Genomic DNA, 25,698 nt, shown 5'->3' with positions numbered 1-25,698 from the left:
CAAATACCATACTGGTGACCCTAGCATAGTGAACAAACTGTTCAGTGAAAGGGAATACAAAAGGACTTGCGGCCATTGGCTAAAATTAGAAGAGAAAAGGGTTCTATAGCATCAGAGTGGTAAGGTTGTGGAATTCTCTTCCAGAAGCAGTGGTATCAGCGAGGAGCATCGATAGTTTCAAAAAACTATTAGATGGGCACCTTAGCAACCACAACATACAAGGGTATACAATGTACTATTGACATAAACACTTATCACACACAATCATCATAGGTTGAACTGGATGGACTGGTGTCTTTTTTCAGCCTCGCTAACTTACATCCTCCCAGAACAACAGTGCTTTCCCTCCCCCCTCTGTCATTTTACTATAGGCTGGGCGGGAAGGTGTTAAGGGGGCAGAGCAAAAACAGGAGACTTTTCCTCTCCTGGGCCATTTTTTTATATGGCAAATGATTAAGCAGATTGAAAAACAAAACAAAAATAGAGTTACCAGATTTCTGTGTTCTTTACACTCCTTTAGTTATTCAAGTTTATAAAAAAAATTGTGAAACACAAACATTATTGCTGCCTCTGAGTTATGAGAGACAGTTATATAGATATATATTTATATATTGTATATAATCATTTTAAAGGGTGGACAGCGCCAACTAGATAAAGTTACTGATCTATGCATATAGCTAGGTGTGTCCCATAACACCAGCACTATAAACCGAATACAAAGAGGTTACAGCACAGAGAGGATAATTTACTGCTCTCATCAAAGAATAATCTAGAAATCAGACATTCCTGGCCTTATTTTGACTACCTTGTACTGTGCATAATAAAGGTTGGTAATTAAAATGGCAGAAATGCCTGAAGTGTATGGATTATTCTTTATTGGGAAAAATAATAAGACTGCCCTTAACCACTTAAGCCCCAGAGGATTTGGCTGCTAAAAGACCAGGGGGTATTTTGCGATTCGGCACTGCGTGAATTTAACGAACAATTGCGCGGTCGTGCAACGCTGTACCTAAACGAATTTGACGTCCTTTTTTTCCCACAAACAGAGCTTTCTTTTGGTGGTATTTGATCACCTGTGTGATTTTTTGATCACGCGCTATAAACAAAAAAAGAGCGTCAATTTTGCAAAAATAACAATATTTTTCAAATTTTTTTATATGAAATTCCCCCCAAAAAAAAAGTAAAATCAAAATTTTTTAACATTTTCGGCCAATTTGTTTTATGCTACATATGTTTGGTAAAAAAAATCGCAAAAAGCGTATTTTGATTGGTTTGCGCAAAAGTTATCGCGTTTACTAACAAAGGGAAAGATTTTTGTCATTTTTGTTGTTTTTTTTTTAACGCGTAATGGCGGCAATCTGCGATTTTTTTTGCGGTACTGCGACAGTGGGGCGGACAGATCGGACCCTTGACTGACATTTTTGACACTTTTGGGGTTACCAGTGACATTTCTACAGTAATCAGTGCTATATATATGCACTGTTACTGTAAAATTACACTGGCAGTGAAGGGGTTAACTTTATTTGAGAGGGAGGGGCTGTGTGTGTCCCTAGGGGCGTGATTCTAACTGTGATTGGCTGTGGCTTGAGCTGTAGGAACACTGATCAACGGTCCTACATAGTAGAACCGTATGATCAGTGTTTCTACACAGGGGAGAATGACAGGCGGCTTTTTTACACTAGCCGCCTGACTTTCTCCCTCTCCCCCGACGATCGCAGAGTGATGTCCGTCGGTCACAAGCGCAGGGGGGTCCGTGACCGCACGGCAGCGCGCCGGCGGCGGCGCGCGCTCCCTCCCCAGAGCCTCACAGGCTAGTGACGTACCGATACGTCACTCTGCCTGTGAGGGGCTGACCGCCGCAGTATATGTACTTGCAGCGGTCGGCAAGCGGTTAATAACCACGTAAGCCTTTTTATTGGACAGTGAAATAGCAGCTGATATCTTAAACCGGCAATAGACGGGTTGCAGGAATGAAAATATCACAATTCCCCAATCAACACAGTCAGTGGGATAATGGGGGAATCCCTCCCACTGAGCCATTGTGCTCTCCTGGTGGGGGAGCGGTCCCCTCCTGGAGAGCACAGTGATTATTGCTAGTGGCTATACCAGCTGCTAGCATTAATCCTATAAAAACAAGAGAAAATACCGCGATAATGTCCGAATAAGCAGCCAGCACAACACAGGACAAGTGTAGACAACAAAATTAACAATATGTGCAGCGCTAATGGATGATTACCCATACGGTAGCCATTAATGAATCCTAATAACCAGTGGCGGCTAGTCAATAGGGGGCGCAGGGGCGCCGCCCCCCCCAAGGCTAGTCACCGTAAAATTCAGCATAAAAAAAGTGTACCTTTAATATGCCAGCGGGGCGCCAGACACATTGCTGGCTATGGGAGGGGTGGGAGTTTTGGCATCATGTGCCTCTTTTCTTTTACGGTGATTGATGGCCTTCTAGAGTGTCCTTGGGGAGCAGAGCGATGCGCCCTGAACACTCCCACTCACGACTGCCGTCCTGTGATTGGTCCAGACGTCATAGGGGCGGTGCTTGGGCCGGGCGTCACTCTCTCTGCTTTCCGCCGCCTGACTGAGCCTCACCCCAGAGCCCAGATGTCTTTGTCTCAGTCTCCCGTCTCATCATCTCTGAGTCTGACTGCTGCTAGCTAGACTGCAGTGCTATGGTGCTATATAAGATGGCGCTGAGGACGGCAGACATTGGAGTAAGTCACACATGTGCAAGTCACAAGCAAGTCTCATGTCTTAACCTTCAAGTCTCAAGCAAGTCCCAAGTTACTGTGGCGAAAAGCAAGCAAGTCAACTCGAGTCCCTGCTAGAAGTCAAGCAATTCAAGTAATTTATTTTGGTCAAGTCACAAATCAAGTCAAAATACGGATCTATCCCAATTTTCACCTTTAAATCAGTAAAAAAAATAATAAATAAAAAAGTCAGTGGTCAGGAAAGGTTTTGTTTTATTTTCAACATTAACAAAACTGCTTTGTGCTTTTTTCTTGGCATATTAAAGAAACACTTTGAATGCCCAAACAGCTCAAAGTCCTTCGTCTGGTCATGTTTCAACACCACAGTCACTAAAAACATGTTAAGTATTTCAAGTGTTAAACAGCCAGTGTCCTAAAAATCAGAACACACTGAGGTGTTTTAAGTGACTGTGGTGTCAGAAACATAACAGGCACATTCATTTTGCTTTAACACATCTTGAGAAAATGCAACTATTTAATAACTTAAAAAAGTAAAGTAATTTCGAGTCATATGTCTCAAGTCAAAGGCAAGTCTCAAGTCATGAATACCAAGTCAAAGTTAAGTCGAGTCTTTTATTAATTTTAGTCAAGCAAGTCTCAAGTCCTCAAACTAGTGACTTAAGTCTGACTCAAGTCAAGTCATGAGACTTGAGTCCCCCACCTCTGGAGGACGGGTCGAACAGACCAATTGGAAAGGACAGGACAGTGCTACCAGCCAGGGCAGCCAGCTAGCCAGGACAGCAAGAGAGCAGGAGGGAGCCCTCAGACCAGTCGATCAAACACAAACAAAAGGTGAGTGGAACTTGGCAACCCCCCATCACCAGCTTGCCAGGGAAGGTAGAGAATGGATCATGTAATGGCCCATAATGGAAGGATTTATCAGGAATTTGTTACCACTCCTGCTCAATCCTTCCAGTATGGGCTATTACATGACTATTATGAGTTAGCATTGTAATGCCCATGAACTACAAAACACCTCCCCCTGTTCTGAAGAAGAGAAGGCGCAACCCCCAACTGAGCATCAGAATTTTCTTTCACCACCTAACTGAGCACCAAAGTTTTATTAAAACCCCCCAACTGAGCACCAAAGTGTTATTCCGCCCCCAACTGAGCATCAGAATTTTTTTGCACCAGCTAACTGAGCACCAAAGATTTATTCCACCCCCCCCTCCAATGAACAGCAAAGTTTTAATACATTCCCCCAACTGAGCACCAAAGTCTTACTCCACCCCCAGGCCTTGCCTCTACTCACAGATTTTAATGAAACAATTTTCTTTTGTAAATGAGGTCCTATTAATTGGATGCATTTAAAATGTATGTGATTTTACCTTTTACATACTCTTTAAATGCCTCCAAAAACTAAAAGAGGGAGTGTGATTTAGAAGGAGTTTTACTTTTTTTGTTTTGGGTAACAAAATTTACAAAAGAAAATTGTTTGATTAAAATCTGTGAGTTGAGGTAAGGCCTCCTTCTCCTTCTTCATAACAGGGGGAGGTGTTTTGTAGTTCATGGGGATAACAGGGAACAATGGTAACTGATAACAGTCCAGAAAGGTCATAAAGTTATCAGCTCACAAGATTCCTGGCTGCATGAACAGTTTATACATTTTTTGTTTTTTGCCCAACAAAATAAAATGCTTTTAATTATATTTTTAGAGGAGCAAATAAGAGAAATGTATTGTTAGTGTTTAAATACACTTTAACCACTTTAGGCCCGGAAGGATTTGCCCCCTTTCTGACCAGGCCCTATTTTGCGATTCGGCACTGCGTTACTTTAACAGACAATTGTGCGGTTGTGCGACGCTGTACCCAAATTAAATGTACATCCTTTTTTCCCACAAATAGAGCTTTCTTTTGGTGGTATTTGATCACCTGTGCGATTTTTTTAGTTTTTGCACTATAAACAAAAAAAGAGCGACAATTTTGAAAAAAAAAAATATATTTTTCACTTTCTTCTAAATTACATTCCCCAAAAAAATTTTAAAAATCTAAATTTTTTTAACATTTTAGGCCAATTTGTTTTCTGCTACAAATTTTTGTACCTTGATTACTGAGGGCCCCTTTCACACTTGTGTGACCTCAAAGTCACGCAATTTTTTACCATGTTTTTTGCCGCGAAGCAATGCCTATTACATTTTTCAGTTTGCGCCCCCCCCCAAAAAAAAATATTGATCACCAGCCGCCACTGCTAATAACCATGTGTAAATTACATATATGAAGTAATCAAATGTTAGATCCATGTGGAAATAAAGAAAAGTCTTAAATATATCCATGTAAAAATAAAACATGAAAAACTGCAGTAAAAATGATACAACAAAATAGTGCCACAACACATCACAATGAAAGTGACATGACATTTAGGTGAAAAGGTGCAAATAATGAAAGTCCATATATATATATCCCAATAGGCGTATATAAAACAGATCTTCAAAATGTGCTCCAAAATGGTTACTGAATGAAAACCCACGACCAAAAGGTATTGTTGTGAATAAATCCATCACCAACATACAGAGAGGCTTACCGGAGCAAGTGGACCCAGTTTGGTGTACGCCTAATGGGTCAACTCATGCGATGGTGTATGCACACCTTATAGGCAAGGGGAGAACGATATTGCAGTTCCTCACACCACTCTCCATGCGACTCTCTGTATACTGGAATACTCCTTATCCACCCTCAATGGAAGGATTCAGTGGGAAATTGGCAACAACACTCTCAGGCACAGATAAACAAGCCCTCTGTGGATAGATCATAAAAAGAAGGAAACAAAAAGCAATTCAGTTTGGTTAAAAAAAAGTGCTTTCAAATGTAAATTATATACAGCATGGGTACGCAATGGCACAGACAGAACTCAATCCGACGCATTTCGCCTACCTAGATATCATCTGGGGTGTGATACTGTCCCTGTCATTGTGTTTAAATAGGCATTATGACCTCAATTAGAACAGACAACCTGTTACACTGCTTGCGTATGTGGAGGAGATGACTTCCTGTATCCCATCAAGATGGCGCAGGTTCAAGCGCTACAAGCCTCACTACCAATGTGAGGCTTGTATATTTAAAAAAGGTAACTTCCTGTGTATTAGGCGAGATGACGTAGGCACATGTGTTCCAAGCCTCACTATCAATGTAAAGCCGCCACTCACGTTGACGGCATCATTGCCACACCTCAGGTAAGCAAATCTGGAACGATAACAAATGAGGCCACGATTTCAAAAGTAGGAAGGAAAATAACAAAACCGGCTCATGTCCCAACGGATCATGTAAAAATTTGGTAACCAACAATACAATATAGTAATAAAAATTAGAACATTCAAGGATACAGGCAATAGCCTAAAAGTACATGCATTGTAATAAAAGATAAAAAACGAATTTATATGAATTTATATCAGGCTGTATTAATAAATGCATTAATGTTCCACTCTACATTCATACTGAATGGAGAGTAAGAACTCAATTCATAAATGCAAACTGTCTCAAGACGTGGGACTTCCCTGGTGCAGGCATCACCCCTCCAGGGAGGGATATATTTGTCAATAATAACAAATTCAGTGCCCCTAGGATCCCAATTGTGATGTTTTCGATAGTGTTTAGGTACACTGTGATTGGTCAATCCTTTCTTTATGTTAGCTATTTGTTCATTAATCCTTACAGAGAAGGGGCGGATGGTTCTGCCCACATACTGTTTCCCGCAAGGACAGGTCAACAAATAGACAATATTTTTGGTGGTACAGGTATAGAATTGTTTCATGCAATAGGTGTGATTGGTGACAGTGGATGTGAACTGGTCTGTCTTAATTCTACCGCGAACATTGTGTTGGCACACTACACTTTTTGCAAGGATAATATCCAAATAGATTATAAAAGAATGATGGTCTAACGGGAGGATTGATGATGTTTGGGGCAATTTTACTTTATAACAAAGGGGCCCCCCTATAGATAATCTTCGCTTTATCCGGCAATATAGGACCGAAGATACGATTGTTTTTCAAAATATCCCAATGTTTATTGAAAATTTGTTGGATCTGTCTATGTTGAATGGAGAAAGAAGTAAACATGGACCATTTGAATGTATCTTATTTGTTTTGACAAGGTTTATCTGTCAAAAGGGAATCTCTATCCATGCACGGGTTCTCTGAATTTCTGAATCTAACTCGCTCTGGTTATATCCTTTACCTAAAAATCTCTTGTTGTTGTTTTTTTTAAATCTTGGGTCTCGGTGCAGTTTTGTCGCAGAAGTAAAAACTGACTGTGAGGAACAGACTGCAACCATGCTTTATGATGGCAACTGCCAACAGGAATAAAACTGTTGCCGTCTGTGGGTTTGAAATAGGTTTTAAATTTCAATTGTCAATGATGCATTTCAATCTCTAAGTCCAGGAAGTCAATCTTTACTCGACTGGATTCATATGTTAATGAGATACCCCTGTCATTCATATTCAAGAATGTAAAAAACTCATCTAGGGAATCACTACTGCCATTCCATAGGAGGAGGATGTCGTCTATGTATCTTGCCCACAGAACCAGATTTGATAGACGACATCCTCCTCCCACTTGGTCAAAAATAAATTGGCCCTACTGGGGGTGAACTTTGCCTCATCGCAAAACCTTTCTGTTGTGTGTAGAAACGGCAATCAAACCAAACATATTTATGTTTGGTAGTGATTCCAATAGATCTAAAATGAAACTACATTGGGCGTGTGATAACGAAATATCACGCAAAAGAAAATGTTGAACAGCCTCAGTGCCAAGATAGTGAGGTATGCAAGTGTACAAAGAAGCTACATCTGCTGTAGTCACCTTGAATGTCAACATTTTCTAGAAGCCTAATAGTATCTTTAGTGTCATTGAGAAAGGGTGGATTTTGTCTAACTAAGGGTTGTAGATAAAAAATTATATAGTGTCCTATACGTGAAGTAATAGAATCAATCCACTAACAATTGGATGTCCAGGGGGATGTAATGGGTCTTTGTGTACTTTTGGTAAATAACTCATTGTGGGAATTCTAGGGGCGAGTGGAACTAAATAGGCTTTTTCTTTTTTATCTAAAATGCATTCTTTGTAGCCTTTCTCTGTAAGTTTTATAAGTTCTTTGTTAAATATAGAGGTGGGGTTACTAGGTAGGTCTTTATAAGTGTCATGATCACTCAAAATCCCATATAATTCCCTCTCATCCAATCTCCAAAATCATCTTGAGAAGGAGGAGAGAGATCAAATGAATAAGATGAGGGTGATTACAAATCAGGAATTGTGTACAGCTGGCAAAAAATTGGACACGCCACAGCCCAGTCCTCCAGACTCATCCACTACTCCAGGTATTCAACAAAATCCAATTAGAGGTATTAGCAATACCCACCCTAACACCAGCTGTACACAAGTGCAGTAGATCTAACCATAGAGACAGCTCTTCCCACCAACGGGGAAGGTGTCCTAGTGTCTGAACTCCCAATACTAATCAGAGGTCGGGGCTCTATCTCTAACAGAAGAGGTGGTAGAGGACAATACAGGGGTAACCAGGATAACTCTTCGACCCATTAAAATAACTACAGGGCCGAAGATACTTATGGAAAAGGTTCTCCTGTACGATATGATGACTTTCAGGCAACACATAATTCAAATATTTACTATTCTAATAGACCGCCTGTTAATACTTACAACAGATATTCTCCATTGAGATATACTTATGCCAATGGTCATCATTCATACATGGACGGAGACTTTGATGGTTATGACCGCCCCCGTACAAATATAATCAACTAAATCCTGATTCCTACGAAAATCAGGTTTTTCCCAGGGACATTCAAGGACGAAAAAGAGGCCCAGAACAAAGAGAGGCTCCAGAGGGGGGCGGAGAGTTCAAAGGAAAAAGAAGGAGAACATAACCAATCAGGGAGTCTTCAATCTCAGTACTAAAGAATTGATGTTGAAGAAAAAACGATTCTTGATAAAGGTCCTTGGTTTGCTCCATCAAAAAAGCTAGATAAGTTTAATACTGTTTAAATGGATTTAAGTCCATTTAGGTCTGTCCAACCCCTCTCTTTTTAACCCACCAGGCCTAACCGCTCCTGCTATAAATGTCTTTAGAGATTTGGTTCTCAAAGATTTAGACAATTTACAGATTAAAAAATGTTATGGTCAGTCTAAAGCCATTGCAGGTTTAACATCCCTTTATGAAAGGTGGGATTTGGTTATACACCCCACCAACAAGGGAGGCAGATAAAGTAGACTATCTCCAAGAGATGAATAGAATCTTGGGTGACCATGCCACTTATAAAGACCTACTTAGTAACCCCACCTCTATATTTAAGAAAGAACTCATAAAACTTATAAAGAAAGGCTACAAAGAACGCATTTTAAATAAAAAAGAAAAAGCCTATTCAGTTGCACTCGCCCCTAGAATTCCCACGATGTTATTATTTACCAAAAGTACACAAAGACCCATTACATCCCCCTTGACGTCCAATTGTTATCGGGATCGATTCTATTACTTCACGTATAGGACGCTATATAGATTTTTATCTACAGCCCTTAGTTAGACAAACTCCTTCCTTTCTCAAGAACACTAACGATACTATTAGGCGTCTAGAAAATGTTGACATTCAACGTGACTACATATTGGCTATAGCAGATGTAGCTTCTTTGTACACTTGCATACCTCACCATCTTGGCACTGAGGCTGTTTAACAATTTCTTTTGCGTGATGACTCCTTATCACAAGCCCAATGTAGTTTCATTATAGATTTATTGGGATTTGCTACCAAACACAATTATTTTGGTTTGATGGCCGTTTCTACCTACAACAGAAAGGTATAGCCATGGGGCAAAGTTTGCCCCCAGTCTGGCCAATTTATTTATGGCCAAGTGGGAGGAGGATATTGTCTATTCCAAAAACAGATCAAATCTGGTTCTGTGGGCAAGATACATAGACGACATCCTCCTCCTATGGAATGGCAGTAGTGATTCCCTAGATGGGTTTTTTTACATTCTTGAATATGAATGACAGGGGTATCTCATTAACATATGAATCCAGTCGAGAGAAGATTCACTTCCTGGACTTAGAGATTGAAATGCATCATCAACAATTGAAATTTAAAACCTATTTCAAACCCACAGACCGCAACTTTTTTTTCCTGTTGACAGTTGCCATCATAAAGCATGGTTGCAGTCTGTTCTTCACAATCAGTTTTAACGCCTGCGATGAAACTGCACCGAGACCCACTATTTCAAACAACAAGCTTTAAATTTGAAACAGAGATTTTTATATAAAGCATACTGTATAACCAAAGTAAAATTGCCCCAAACATCATCAATCCTCCCGTTAGACCATCATTCTTTCATAATCTAATTGGATATTATCCTTTCAAAAAGTGTAAAGTGTGCCAACACAATGTTCACGGTAGAATTAAGACAGAACTGTTTACATCCACTGTCACCAATCACACCTATTGTATGAAACAATTCTATGTCTGTACCACCAAAAATATTGTCTATTTGTTGACCTGTCCTTGCGGGAAACAATATGGGGGCAGAACCATCGGCCCATTCTCTGTATGGATTAATGAACACATAGCTAACATAAAGAAAGGATTGACCAACCACAGTGTACCTAAACACTATCGAAAACATCACAATTGGGATCCTAGGGGCACTGAATTTGTCATTATTGACAAATATATCCCTCCCTGGAGGGGTGGTGCCTGCACCAGGGAAGTCTTACGTCTTGAGACATTTTGGATTTATGAATTGAGTTTTTACTCTCTTCAGTATGAATGTAGAGTGGAACATTAATGCATTTATTAATACAGCCTGATATAAATTCATATAAATTCATTTTTTGTCTTTTATTACAATGCATGTACTTTTAGGCTATTGCCTGTATCCTTGAATGTTCTAATTTTTATTACTAATTTTTATTACTATATTGTAATGTTGGTTACCACATTTTTACATGATCCATTGGGACTGACAACCGTGCCCTTTATTGCCAGCTACTAGATAATCCCTCTCGGGTAGATTTATTCCTTGTAGTACAATTTTTATTAATCATTGTTTTTATTCATTTTTATATAATGTTTTTGCCCATTAATGAGAGCTGCATAGGCGCTTTGAGGTCAACACTGGAGCCACCAGGGTAGTATATTTCCCTGATTTTCTGATCGAGGTTTGGTCACTTCCATGTACATTGTATTATCCACTCCATGTGATGCGCAGGCATCATGAGCTGGTTTTGTTATCTTTCCTTCCTATTTTTTAAATCGTGGCCTCATTAATTACCAATCCAGATTTGCTAGCCTGAGGTGTTACATTGATAACGAGGCTTGGAACACATGCGCCTACGTCATCTCACCTTATACACAGAAAGTTACCTTTTTTATATATACAAGCCTCACATTGGTAGCGAGAGTCGCATGGAGTGTGGTGAGGAACTGCAATATCGTTCTCCTCTTGCTTAACAGGTGTGCATACACCATCGCATGAGTTGACCCATTAGGCGTACGCTGTATGTTGGTGGTGGATTTCTTCATAACAATACCTTTTGGTCATGGGTTTTTATTCAGTACCCATTTTGGAGCACGTTTTGAAGGTCCATTTTATATACACCTATTGGGATTTATATATGGACTTTCATTTTTTGCAGCTTTTTTCACTTAAACATGTGATGTGTTGTGGCACTACTTTTACTGAAGTTACTCATGTTTTAATTTTTACATGGATATTTTTAAGACTTTATTTTTACATTGATCTAACATTTGATTATTTCATATATGAAGTTTACACATGGTTAATAGGATTCATTAATGGCTACTGTATGGGTAATCTTCCATTAGCACTGCACATATTGTTATTATTGCTAGCAATAATTGCATGTAAAATCCGACAAACTGGTAGTATCCAAAGTTGAATGATCAATGAACTTAGGTACATTCAGCCTGCCCATACATGGTTCGAATCTGTCATGGCTTGCTTCAGCCAGGCAGCCGGGAAAGACCAGGATCTAGTACAAATCTAAACTAACTAGGACTGGGCGCAGATGATACTTTCTAGGTAATAAAGGCAGGCATTTTGTGGCGTATGCTGCTGGAGGGACCCGTTCAGCGTCTGACAGTGGTATTGTGTAAATGTTAAAGCAGACTTACAACTGTTTTATTATCCACAATCATAACATGAATAGCCTAAAACTAGCAATATGAAACCCTTCACCTGTAATCCATAGAGGTCCATTCCAAATATATTTTATATGCTAATAGTCATAATATATTAACCTTCGTTTAGCTTGGCCAAGCACACTGAACTGCAATTGAGATTTATGTTAATAAATGCAAAACTGCAGAACAAAGAAACACTGTGCAAAACGTAATATGACCCTATGTCATCTCATACTTTTAGCAGAAAAGTAAACTTTGATCAGAGATATGAGAGTTATGTCTGAACCTATTAATACGTCCTATTCATAGTAGTGACATTAGCACACTGTGCTATTATTTTTTCCCGTGCTTTTGTATAAGGTCAGCATCACTGAGCTTTCATGCTAATTTTCTGACAGTTTAGAGAAAATGTTTACTGAACACATTGGTGAAATCTAACAGAAAAGAAAAAAAATGGTACCTTTAAAAACATTTCAGTGTATAATAAAGAGAAAGTAAATATATTACATATTAAACAGAAAGTAAAGGTAGTATGCATTTCACTGCCCTATACTGTATGTTTTGCCATTCAATAGTTGCTGTTTATGTTAGTTTTCCTATCTTTATTCATAATGATTCTGTAGTTAAATCACTATTGATTTCAATGTTCACCAGCCCTTTGTGGTAAGAAATCATTTCAAATTGTGAATCTCAAATGGTGCTTTATTTGGTTAGACAAGCTGTTATCTCTAAACCCTGATCAAATTTTTATCAAGTTTATAATGAATTCCCATTTGTGAATTTCCAGGGGTAGACAGCAATGTAATTTTAATGAGCTAGCCACCACTACATGGTCCTTACATAATTGGTGAATACAGATGATGAATAATTTACAAGTAGAATTATTAAAGAGATCAGATGTTTACAGGGGAGCCTTCAAAGATCATTTCCTCAGTTCTAAAAATAGAACAGCACACTGGGTAAGGTAGAATAATACACTCCAAATAGAAATTGGGTAGAGCTGAAACAGTGTGCGGAGACCTACAGATAAAACTGTAGACTTTTTTTTTTTGGCAATCAAATTGATGGAAAATATAAGCAACTTGTGTTAATGCATTGAATACTTAATTTCTCAATTTCTTTTTATAGTGTGGTGCAAGGAATTCACATGGCAGCAGCCATATTTGCTTGCTGTATATACAGTACATACTGCTTCCTGCTAGGGAGTGCTGCACCTTCCCCCATTAAAACACTTTGTTCTGCACTGTATCACTATGTCGAAGTGGCTTTGCATCCTCATGTCAGAGCCTCTGGGAAGAAAAGAAAGCTGTGAGAAGCACAGGAATGACATTACCAAATCTCACTGCAAATCTTCTGAGGCTAGGAGGCTGATTTACCAAATTGTGAATATTCACTTTGGTTATCCAATCATGTGAAAAGCAGATTTCTATCATTTTGAATACCCAGTCATATACAGATGCTTATTGCATGTTTGAATGCTTAAATTGAAGGTTTTCAACTCCATTAGTAAACCAGACGATAGCAATCAGAGGAACCAGTGGCTTCAATCTCACACTGCATATATACAGTTATGAGGTTGAAGGCAATAGACTGACACCCTAAGCATATTTGCATACCAGAAGGTGCACTACTATTTTATTTTAGGTACGTTTTTCAGGGTGCTGCTTAGGCAGAGACTTACACAGTTATCATTTATAGATGTTCCCTTCTTCACTGGCAGCAGACTGAGTTATGTGATCGTCCAACTCTTTGAGACAGTTGCAGTGTTACATAGATACTGCAGCATGAAGGTGAACGTATAAGTTTTTGTTTTGTTTTTTTGGATGTTCCATAATTCTTTTTAACATCCAGTTTTTAAAAGAGAAAGATGTTACAGAAAAGGTAAAGTAACTGTAAAAAGTAGTCTCGTTGTCTCCTACGATAATCTCCCAAAATTTACTTTCAAAAAGAATTAATATAGACAATATAAATTTACTTGCAAAAGAAAACCTCATGCTCAAATTAACTTAAGGTGTATGTAGAGCCAGAACCTTTTTGTTTTGGATCAAGTGAGAAGTGGTAGAACCCTGTACAGATTTTATCCCTGTGATAATAAAACAAAATCAGGAGATATCCATAACCATTTACCACCAAATGAAAGCCCAATTTGTCCTGAAAAAAACAAGGTATTATTCACCTAGATGTGAAGTGATGTCACTAGCTTTCAGTAACCACAGCCACTTGCTGCTCTTGGACTCAGAAGGAAGTGGAATTGAAGTCATGTGACAGCACTGAATACTGCAAAATAAAGGTAGAAAAACTGTGATTTTTTCATTTTGACATATAAGGCTGAACTCCGCATACAATAATGATTGCCGGGAACAATGTAAGGTATTCGGCAGTACTTCTACTTTAACTTTTATATAGATTTAAAAAATTTACTTTGGGTTACAGTGCAGTGGTTGTTGTGCAGTAAGGCCCAGCAGAGATCAGCACAGCGATGGTGCATTTAAAAAAAATCTTTAGAGATTTCACACATCTCATAAAGTTTCATTTATGGCTGTGCAGTGCAAAGCAGTGGATTGAAAACAAAAATACAGCGCTCAACAATCCGAAAAAATAGGATATGATTTAATATGAGTCTCATAAGATAAATATGCAATAAATGGTACAAAAAAAAATCCAGTGACAAAGCGATTGCTGGAAATATTACTCCTCCAGGTAATATCACCCTGTGTCACCTCCATCTTCAGCAAAAATCCGCACTCACCAGACTTAGTTGCTGTCAAAAATATAGAACAGCAAACATGCTTGTTAAAGATAGCCTCCAAGAAGTCAGACTCAGAAAGATCACCTCTCATATATGATCTCTGTAGGTGCTTAGACCATCATTCTCTCCCATTTGTGATAAAATAACCAGTAACAAAGAGAAAATCTAATAGTAATTATTGGTGAAAATTGTAAAAACATTAATAAAGTAATGTCTGACACTTACATATGCAACCACCATTCAAACTTAAGATTATCAGTTCTACAAGCATTTGTGTTGGCCTGTACCACCTTCCTTTCTTCCCTCCACACAGACCCTAATCACCCCCTTGGATTTGCTTCTGTGGCCCAAACAGAGTGGTTCTGGTGCCAGAGGAGAAGGGTGCTGCCAACAGCATAGTAAAGGCTACATGAAGTGGGTAGCACCACAATAGCTGATGCCAGGATTTTTTTGTAATTAGCAGTGCATTGCTTGGCTTGTAATCTGGTTCACATCAGGGCACCATGAGTAAAGCAATTGTGCAATGTGCCACAACTAAATGTGGGCATAGTTAAGTGGCTTGGCTGAACAACAGCAAACCTTTACCTGCATTATGGTTAAAAAAAAGTGCAGCTCCCAGACCCCCCCCCCCCCTTTGATTTACCTGAGCCCAACCTCAACCCAGCTATGTGCACAAAAGCAGCGGCTCTCTTGCCTCTCTCCCTCCCGAGCCATGCTCTGTGTGTCTGTGGATACAAGTGAGCCTACACCAGTGCCCCCATAGCCAGTGGCTTGCTATGGTCGGCACTCGGGGGGGGGGGGGAACACTTGTGGGGGACCTGAGAATAGGAGGATCGGCTGCTCTGTGCAAAACCATTTCACAGAGTAGCTAAGAATAACATGTTTGTTGTTTAAAAAACAAAGTAGTGATTTACAATCACTTCAGGTTTTTTTTTATTCCCTTTACATGCAATTACATAAGCAAAGTTTAGATCCCTGCTGGTGTAAAGAAGTGGTTAAAATTGGGTTTAATACTTAAATTGCTGTTGGCTTCTTTAAAAGCATATATAGCATTTGTATATAGTTTCACCATTTACAATGTTTAACCACTTTACCACCGGAGGATTTTGCTGTCTTCCGTCCAGGCCACTTTTTGCGATTCGGCGCTGTGCAACTTTAACTGACAATTGCGCGGTCGTGCGACGCCGTACCCAAACTAAATTTACGTCCTTTTTTTCTCACAAACAGAGCTTTCTTTTGGTAGTATTTGATCACCTGTGCGATTTTTACTTTTTGCGCTATAAACAAAAAAATAGCGTTTATTTTGAAAAAATAACAATATTTTTCAAATTTTTTTATATGAAATTCCCCCCAAAAAAAATGTAAAAATCAAATTTTTTTTTAATTTTTGGCCAATTTGTTTTCTGCTACCTATGTTTAGTAAAAAAAATCGCAATAAGCGTATTTTGATTGGTTTGCGCAAAAGTTATTGCGTTTACTAACTAAGGGAAAGATTTCTGTCATTTTTGGTGTTTTTTTTTAACGCGTAATGGCGGTGATCTGCGATTTTTTTTGCGGGACTGCGACATTGCGGCGGACAGATCGGACCCTTGACTGACATTTTTGACACTTTTGGGGGTACCAGTGACATTTCTACAGTAATCAGTGCTATATATATGCACTGTTACTGTTAAAATGACACTGGCAGGGAAGGGGTTAATTTTATTGGAGAGGGAGGGGTTAATGTATGCCTGGTGCTTACTGACGTGTGGGGGGGGAGGTGACTGTGTGACAGAAGGACAGATCGGATGTCCAGCTATGCTGAACACTCCGATCTGTCAGTCCCTGTCACTATGGAGATCCGCCCGCTGTGTTTACACACAGCGGGCGGATCTCCAGACTCGATCCCCGAAGATCGGGGCAGAGCAGCGGCAACCGCCTCTGCTCCTCCGCTGGCCCGACTCCCGCTGTGAATGAACACAGCGGGAGCGAGCCTCCGGCGGCGCGCGTGCGCCGCCCACAAGGGGCGGAGTCCAGCGACGTAGGTCTACGTCGCTGGACGGGATCGCGGCACTTTGCCGCAGTAGCCTCCATGTGAGCGGAGGTAAAGTGGTTAAAACTAAGCATTCCCCATTCATAGCCAAGATGCCTCATTTTATAGCCATGTTCTCCTCTTACAAGTAGTACAACATAAACTGAGCATTAAAACATTTGTGTATTATCTATGTGACACTTGTATAGCAAATGTGGTCTGCCTATGGGTACAAATATCCTTGGTGAAACATTCCCAGGGTAAAGCTAGACTAGATTGAATATATTGGTGTAGTTACTATTGTTTCCCTTGATGAAAAGTCAGCACTAGAAGTGCCGCTCCTTCTTTTTTGATTCCAAAGTGAACGTTCATTTGTCATTGTAAAAGTGGTCAAACAAAGTAAAAAATCACTTTGCAAAGAATACCCCAAAAAACAGGATTTTTGTTTGCACACTACGGAATGACTGAAGTGAACATAGCTTTATATATATTGAAATTTTACCTTGCAAAAAGAAAATTCACTTAGCTTAATGAATATGCTGAAGTTGCGCTGACTTCAGTCATTTGCAGGAAAAAAAGAAATAGTTTTTACTCATTTTCCTTGCATGCAATTGGATACCTCTTAAAATGTTTCACTTCATTTCACCTTGTTCACGAAGATAAGGGAAAATACACTTTGAAAATAAAATGCTTTACTCTCTTAGTAAGTCAACCCCAATGTGTCCCAATAATACTAATGAGCGTGTGAATACAACAGTTGTTTAGTTTAATCTAATTGTATTTGTTTTATAATTGTCAAAGAACAAAGACAAAAAAAAAAAGACCATCCATATTTCGCAGAAAGTATGAAACCACCAGATAACTGGTATGAGGACATGGAGATACAGCACAGTGTTTTAAAGACTTGTATCAGTACACATTTCATAAAATATCTAACACCAAGAGATGCAATAAGAACTGTGAGTACAAACAAATGGCAACCACCCAACCTGTAACTGGCTTTTGCAGCATGGATCACATAAAAGGGCCTTTGCATCAAGGAGCACATGGACGCATGTCAAAAAACAACAAACAGAAATTTCCAGATCAATTGCCAGCCAGCAACAAACTGAATTGACCCTGTCTAACAGTATACATTAAATCCACTGGGTTTCGTTTGCACACATTTGCAAATGCATGTGTAAGCTGAAGCGGCTAAGTCATGGCACCCCAGTGTACTGCAGATCTAACTCTAAAATGTTAAAAGTCTCCTGAGTTGGAGCATATACAGTATATAATAATGGATAGATTTAGGGCAGGTATGCTTGGACCCCTCCTTAAATGTATACTGGACATACTGGACACCCAGAAATTGCACAATGGCAGCAAAGGTATCCAGTGTGTCTCCTTACCAAATTCACCAGTAGTACAAACACTTGGCAGCCACCCCAACCTATAACTGGCCTTTGACGCAAGAAGCACATGGAAGGGCAAAGCATGTCAAAAAACAACAAACAAAAATTTGCGGCTCACTTACCAGCCAGGCTACAACACACCAAATTGTCCTGTCTAGCAGTTCACATTAAAACCAAGGGGTTTGGTTAGCACACATTTGCATATACATGCATAATCTGCAGCGGCCATGTCTCAGAACCCCAACATTCTGCAGGTCTATCATTTTAAGAATCTCCGGAGTTGGAGCACTCATATAATAATGGATAGATTAAGGGCAAGTATTCCTGGAGGGAGCCCACCCCTTCTTAATGGTATAGGGATGCACTAACACCAAATATCTAACACCAAGAGATACAGTAAAAACTGTCAACAGATAAAAGACCATGCACCTAGTAATGAAAATTCAAGTCTCGAACAGTAAAGGGGAAAATTGGGCAGTAAATGAGGCAAAGAGAGAAAAAAAAAAGAGGGGGGAGGTGTAGGAAAGGTGGGGGGGCAAGAGGGAATGCTCTCCACCACTCTCCAACACATCCCCCGTTCTGGGATGCCTAACTTAGGAGGGAGGCATGACTCAAAACTCCTATGAGTTATGGAATATGGTCCAGGCAGCCCAGGTCATGGTGTTCCCCAATCTATCATGCTCCGCTACCAACAAATGTTTCAGATCCATGAAGGAATCCATTTTCAGTTACCATTCAGCCAGGGTAGGCATAATTGGAGATCTCCAGTGTCTGGGTATAGCTACTTTGACAGCCATCAGAAAGTGTCGAAGGATGTCACAATTAGCGCCTTTAATTGAACCAGGCAGAATAGATAATAAGGTGATTTGAGGGGTATTAGAGACAAATGTTCTCAAAACTCTACAGTACAATTACAATATAGAAGCCCAGAACCACTTGATTGGGGGGCAGTCAGCCCAGACATGAAACATTGTGCGATCAGTGCTCCCGCACTGCCAACACTGACTGGAGATGGAGGGATAGTATTGATTTAATAGTGTGCAGTACTGGCAACAGAAAGCTTATGTGACAAAATTAAGGCTTTCTCCCAGTCTTCATTATCAATGTGGGTCTTTAACTCCCTCCCCCATATGACTGTATAGGCCAGAGCATTCAGATAGGAAGAGGAAGACAAGATAGAATAAATACAATGGTTGTTTAAAAGGATAATTTTGTAATGAGATCACATTTCTCATGCCCGTCTGCCAACTAATGTCCATGGTTAGCTTTAGGACCATTTATATGTAAAATCTCCCTTTTAACTAATTTATGCTGTAAGTTCCTCAGCAACATTTAGAAATACAAGAAATACAACATTATGGCCTTATTACATTGAACTTGCTGATTTCACTTCATGTTTTACTTTTACTATATTACTATATTACTGCAGAAAAGACTGTAAAATACATGGATTTGGATATGTTAGCTAGAATTACATAAAGAACCTAAAATTAAGCCATGAATCATTAGCAGGGGTTCCTAGTACCACAGGCGTTAAACCCCTTTGTGAAGATCATCAACACCTATGATATTAACACATTCTCTGTGCAGCTTGTGATAGCAGCTGGGCAGGTGTTATCACTCACAAGGCTTCACAACACAGCCTAAATAAAGAAGACATTTGTCATTTTTATTTATTTATTAAACATTCAGTATGTTCCAGACTCAACCTTGAAGCTGACACCTTGTTGAGAGTTACGTTCAAGACCTCTTATAATATGTGCCAGCTACAACAGCCACAATAAGTACAGCATACAAAATTAGTTGTTGCAAAGTGTGCAGATTAAATCATAAAAACAGCTACAAGGTCCAAAACTGATATTTCCTGTTATTTGGAATCTTCGAGAGAGATAAAGCACTGAACCCGCCATGCTTTTGTTATTCCTGTGTTCATTCCAGCAGAACTATTGTTTTTTAATGATGGAACAATACCTCTGAATACATTCACTGTACCTTTATGCATGAGATTGGTTTGGAATATGTACTTTTTGTGGCTTTTAATCAAAAGAGTGAAAAGAAATAAAGAATTTAACAGTGTTGTGTAGGAATATAATATTTGTGCATGTATCAAACCTCTGTCAGAGATTTATTATTTGTGAAGCAGCTAATTATTGTTTCCATCCCTAATTAAAAAGTAACAGTTACTTAAGTGTAGTTTTAGCTAAAACTCTTTTTTTTTTGTTTTTTTATAAAAAAAAAAATAAGTAAAGGGTAAAACCCCTATATGTGAGAGGAACTTTGCCAAAGTGAAGGAGCAGGTGGGAGCAGGAACAGTATCCCATCTAGAAGATTTCTTCGAACCCTTTGTTATAGTAATAATAAAATTTAGGATTTACCATTACTTTCTGTCCCAGTAACAATGGTTCTAAAAAATGCTTTGGATAAAGATACACTTTAATATTTTACTGGATTATTGTGGGCAGCTCGTTTATTTCTTTGATTTCTTTTGAACATAAGATCAAATTGAATTGATAGCTAAAATCTATCAAACAAAGGCAATGAGAATGGTGTTAGAAAGAAAAATATACTGAGTATATTCCCGCACAAAATGGAGAACCCTAGAGTTTATGAATAAATAAAAGATTCAATAAATAAATATGTGTGTTGCAGCTGCTATAGTGAAAGTGCGGGTGCTCAAGTAAAAGTGAAGTAATCAAATATATGATTACCTATAGCGCTTGCAAAAGATGGTTGAATGTTTTACTAATAATCTATAAAGCTGTAAATTCAAACTTATAAAGTGCATATATATCCCCGTGATCTATTATAAAAATTAAATGAATGAGTACACTTAAGATATAAACAATTAAATACAGTATATAATAATCAATAAGTCTGCAAATTCATATAGTGCCAAAGAGTTCATAACATTAAGTCCATATACAAAAAAGTTTGTTGTTTTAAAGTGAAGTAACTTCTTGATAGTGAATAAAATAAATAAAAGTGCACAGTGAAAAGTGCTAAGTGCTGTAGTGATAGATCTTCCACTCTATCCCTTGTGTCAATCCTTGTGCTCCTCTGTGACAAAATAGAGAGATTTCACATTCACCAAATTGTGTGGGCCCTATGTGCCTTACGACACTAGGGCCACCAGAGCTTTGTGACCCCCAGGGTCTGGGTACGTTCCCTCCAAGTGGATTATTTCTCCTGTAAGAGCGCTCCTCCTGCCGCCAACTTCCAGTCAGGGATGTTAGGGGAAAAAAAGGAGAGTCTGGATAGTGTAGCACTGTTTTCCAAGAGGTTTATTGCATAAAAATGGGTGAGCCAGTTACATAGTCCCAATAAAAGCATATAGTATAAAAGCAATGAAATTCCAAAGGAAATCAGGGTAAAAATCGCATAAAACGCTGTCACCGTATGTGAGCTACGGTATGGAAAGCAGCACTTCCGGGTTGCGTTCCACCGGGCTCAAGTGACGTCACGACGTGCGTTCCATCTAACGCGTTTTCGTCATTGGAAGACGTCTAGCCAATGACGAAACGCGTTAGTGGAACGCACGTCGTGACGTCACTTGAGCCCGGTGGAACGCAACCCGGAAGTGCTGCTTTCCATGCCGTAGCTCACATACAGTGACGGCGTTTTATGCGATTTTTACCCTGATTTCCTTTGGAATTTCATTGCTTTTATACTATATGCTTTTATTGGGACTATGTAACTGGTTCACCCGTTTTTATGCAATAAACCTCTTGGAAAACAGTGCTACACTATCCAGACTCTCCTTTTTTTTCCCCTAACATCCCTGACTGAAAGTTGGCGGCAGGAGGAGCGCTCTTACAGGAGAAAGCATCCACTTGGAGGGAACGTACCCAGATCCTGGGGGTCACAAAGCTCTGGTGGTCCTTGTGTCGTAAGGCACATAGGGCCCACACAATCTGGTGAGTGTGAAATCTCTCTATTTTGTCACAGAGGAGCACAAGGATTGACACCAGGGATAGAGTGGAAGATCTATCACTACAGCACTTAGCACTTTTCACTGTGCACTTTTATTTATTTTATTCACTATCAAGAAGTTACTTCACTTTAAAACAACAAACTTTTTTGTATATGGACTTAATGTTATGAACTCTTTGGCACTATATGAATTTGCAGACTTATTGATTATTATATACTGTATTTAATTATTTATATTTTAAGTGTACTCATTCGTTTAATTTTTATAATAGATCACGGGGATATACAGTATATGCACTTCATAAGTTTGAATTTACAGCTTTATAGATTATTAGTAAAACATTCAACCATCTTTTGCAAGCGCTATAGGTAATCATATATTTGATTACTTCACTTTTAAATGAGAATGGTGTAACTGTGGTCTTATACAATGTGTACTTTGTGTGGGTTGAATAAAAGATATGTAACAGATTCTTCTCTCCATACTAATGAATTTCCTCTGCTAGCTATCGTATTCTGACAGCCAGCACCACTAATAGTCAAACCACCCAAACAGTGCCTGCACCTAAATGAATGTAGGCACTGTTTGGTCAACAACTTTCCACCCCACTTCTTAGATATTTTAATGGAAGGATGTCAGGCAGAGTGGTGCTGACAGAGCAACCTAATGATAAAATTGCCAGTTCACTGGTTTATCCAAAGAGTTTACCTTTACAGGTTTGTTGATGATGTCTGCTGACGTGTTGGTTATTGTTATTGTCTATCGGTATGTTTTATTAGTCAGGGATGAATAGTTTTTTGGAAACCTTTAGCAGCACATTGTGAAGGTTCTATGACTATTACAGGTACTCAAAGAGCAAGTGCTAACAGTCATAACTTGGAGAGTCTGTGAAATATTCAGCTGATGCTTTAAACTGAATGTTATTAAAAGTTTTATACTGATCTACATCATTTCAATTTTTGTTAACCAGTTAGGGTATAAATACATGGTGCTCAGATGATGTATCCTCTTCTGGGTCTATAACATAACACAGCCTGTAATGTAAAAGCTATGAATTCGCATTTTGTGTACATAATTAAAGCAGTGCCCCCTTTTTCCATTACAGTAGGTACAATATTATTATTATTATTATCCTTATTTTTATATTATGTATTATTGTATTGATGCATACAATGTGACATCTAATATAACTTAAAATCAAAATGTTATAATTTGCTTCGAAATCGTTTAACATTTGGGGTAATATTATGTATCCATTTGTCATCTGAGAAAAAGAGCTGTAACATTGTGGTAAAAAGTAATGAAATTAAATAGTAACACATTTCTTTATGACATAGCTAAATGTAGGCTGCACTAAGGAATTCAATAGTGAGGCACCAGTCCTTCTCCAGTACTCCCATGATGCCGGTTTATCTTGGTCATTAGTGAGAGAAGGATGTTATCCTGCATCTCCTGGAATCAAAGACTGTGAAGGAAGTGCTAGAGAGTTGAGTGAACCAACTGCTTACTACCCTGGAGATTATGAGGAATGGACCCGAAAAACAATTGTAATACCAAGATCACTAGCTTCAAGGTAGGCTGTTTTTTTGTAGAATGTTCCTCCCTCTAGCATTAAATGGTTGTGTATTTTGCTTCTGTTGTGCTTGAAATCATAGTTGGATCCAAACACGTAAGTATTAACGTAGGCCTGTCATAATTTTGAAACATTTAGCCTAGGCATATGATGAAAGCTGCATGCCAGGAAAATCTATTGACCTATGAAACTGCTACCTGCCCACACATGGTTGTTCTGCCAACTCAATATTTTTACTGTTATTATTTCTTTCCTTTTTATTTGCCTGATAAGCTGTAATAATGTTCTTAAATGTTGAGTGTCCTGTAATTTCATCTCTTTATTGTAATATTCAATAATGTTCTGACCTCTGTATATGCACATTCCCTAAAAATGGACTATGTTTATTTAATGCTTGTCATCGATAAGTCACAGATTGTTTTGTACGCTGCAGCATATATAGGGTATTTTCTTGATGCAAAATAAAAAAAAATTAAAGCATTTATTAGTGGTGAAACATAAGGATAATAGTGGTTGCGTTCATACTGAGAGGCCTGCAGGGGGCTAAATCTTGTAGTGAGATTTTCTAAACATTCTTTGCAATATGTCTACGCTGGTGACAATCAGTCAATGGTACAACATGCAGGCAGTAAACAGACAATCATTACAAGCGGGAAGAACAAAAAATTGTGTCAATATGCAGGTCACAAATGGGCAACAAACTTAATAACATAATGATAAAAAAAACAGGCAATCGTGGCAATATATGAACAGTCGTGGCAATATGTACTCCAGCATAAATGTTCCTCCCCAAGGTGAACTTCTTCTTGCTCTCCCAACAAAACCCCACCTCCCCAGTAAAGCTTACCTCCTTCAGAAAAGCACCCAATATGAAAAAAAATCTTCCCTAGCAAAACTCCTAGTAGAAAACTCCCTCTTTCCATTGAAATACTTATCAGACCTCAGATACAGCGGTACTCAGCAGAGTGAGGGAGGTGCTCCTAAGCTTCCATCAGAGCCCGGAAGGAGCTTAGGAGAGTTTTCCTTGGCTCTTTGCAGCCTCTGTATCTAAGGTCTGACAGGGTTACCGAGGGTGGTACTGCAAAGCCACGGGTAATGTGGCAATGTGCGTCAGGCATTGGTCCCAAAGCACCCCAACATAAGCTGTGCCTAGGTGGACATAAAACTGTAAATATAGCACATTTTCATCTCATCTAAATTTCACTTGTATAAAGGAGTATCCTGTTTATCCACTTTTGGCATTGGACCCAATATTTGCACCTAGACTGTGATGCATTCTAAATTTATAAAAAAATAAAAATAATAACTACCCTTCATACAGAAAAAAATGTATCCCACACCCTGCAAACAAGCTGACATCTGGGGTAAAATCATGTGATTTCACAACAACAAATAAACACCTTTAAGGATCTTTAACACATTGCCATCTGCTGGTATATGACTCCAGTATGTCCTGATGGTTACTAATTATTACTGTGCAAATCACAAACTGACTCCTGAATATGAAAAAGTATGTCAGTGGAAGTCCCTGGTGATTAGGGTCAAGGTGCAATAAGGTTATAAATACAGTGTAAGCTTTCTTGGCCATGGTTCAGAAATAACATATTTTTTAGCGCGGTAATAATCACTTCTGGGACTTCGAGCTGGTTGTCCTTTCCCAGATACTGTGTACTTGGACCGACATGTTTCCAGATGGCAAGAAAGCTCTGCACAGCAAGGACATACTGTTCAAATCCCCTCTCTTTCCCCTGGAAAAGAGAGCAAGTGATTGACTGGCTTGTACAATTCATCTCAGCTTGCCGTCACGTCCACCGCTCCTCAGCAGCTTGTTTTCAGAGTCATATGCTGAAAGTCACAGCAGCCATTAAGAAGTAGTAAATGTGGTAGAATGACAGTTCATGTTGATGGCACTAAAGAAACAAGATGAAATGAAAATAAATGATGCCACCAAGCTCTACGAACATTCCTTTTATTAACATATTTTACTGCTGGAAGGAGGATTAGGCATAGAAAGCTGAGCACACAGAAGATTAATAAAATGCCCAGCACCTGACAGAGGTATGAATAATACTATGTACATGCACAGCCATCATCTCTACCTGGCTAAATTACCTACTGGAATTTTCTGAATGTGATCAACTA

At 39.0% G+C, this 25,698-nt stretch overlaps 1 protein-coding gene across 3 annotated transcripts in view; it reads left to right on the top strand.

Moving 5' to 3' along the window:
- RELN (reelin) overlaps positions 1-25,698 on the top strand; it is a 782,434-nt gene that overhangs the window by 595,810 nt on the left and 160,926 nt on the right. For all 3 annotated transcript variants that reach the window (XM_082254411.1, XM_082254410.1, XM_082254409.1), the window contains one exon: positions 23,321-23,556. In XM_082254411.1, the coding sequence (XP_082110537.1) occupies positions 23,321-23,556 (236 nt within the window). The remainder of the gene's footprint in view (positions 1-23,320; positions 23,557-25,698) is intronic.

Source organism: Pelophylax lessonae (genome assembly GCF_965119305.1).
Source record: "Pelophylax lessonae genome assembly, chromosome: 4".
Taxonomy (NCBI): domain Eukaryota; kingdom Metazoa; phylum Chordata; class Amphibia; order Anura; family Ranidae; genus Pelophylax; species Pelophylax lessonae.
This window is presented reverse-complemented; position numbering and strand designations above follow the sequence as displayed.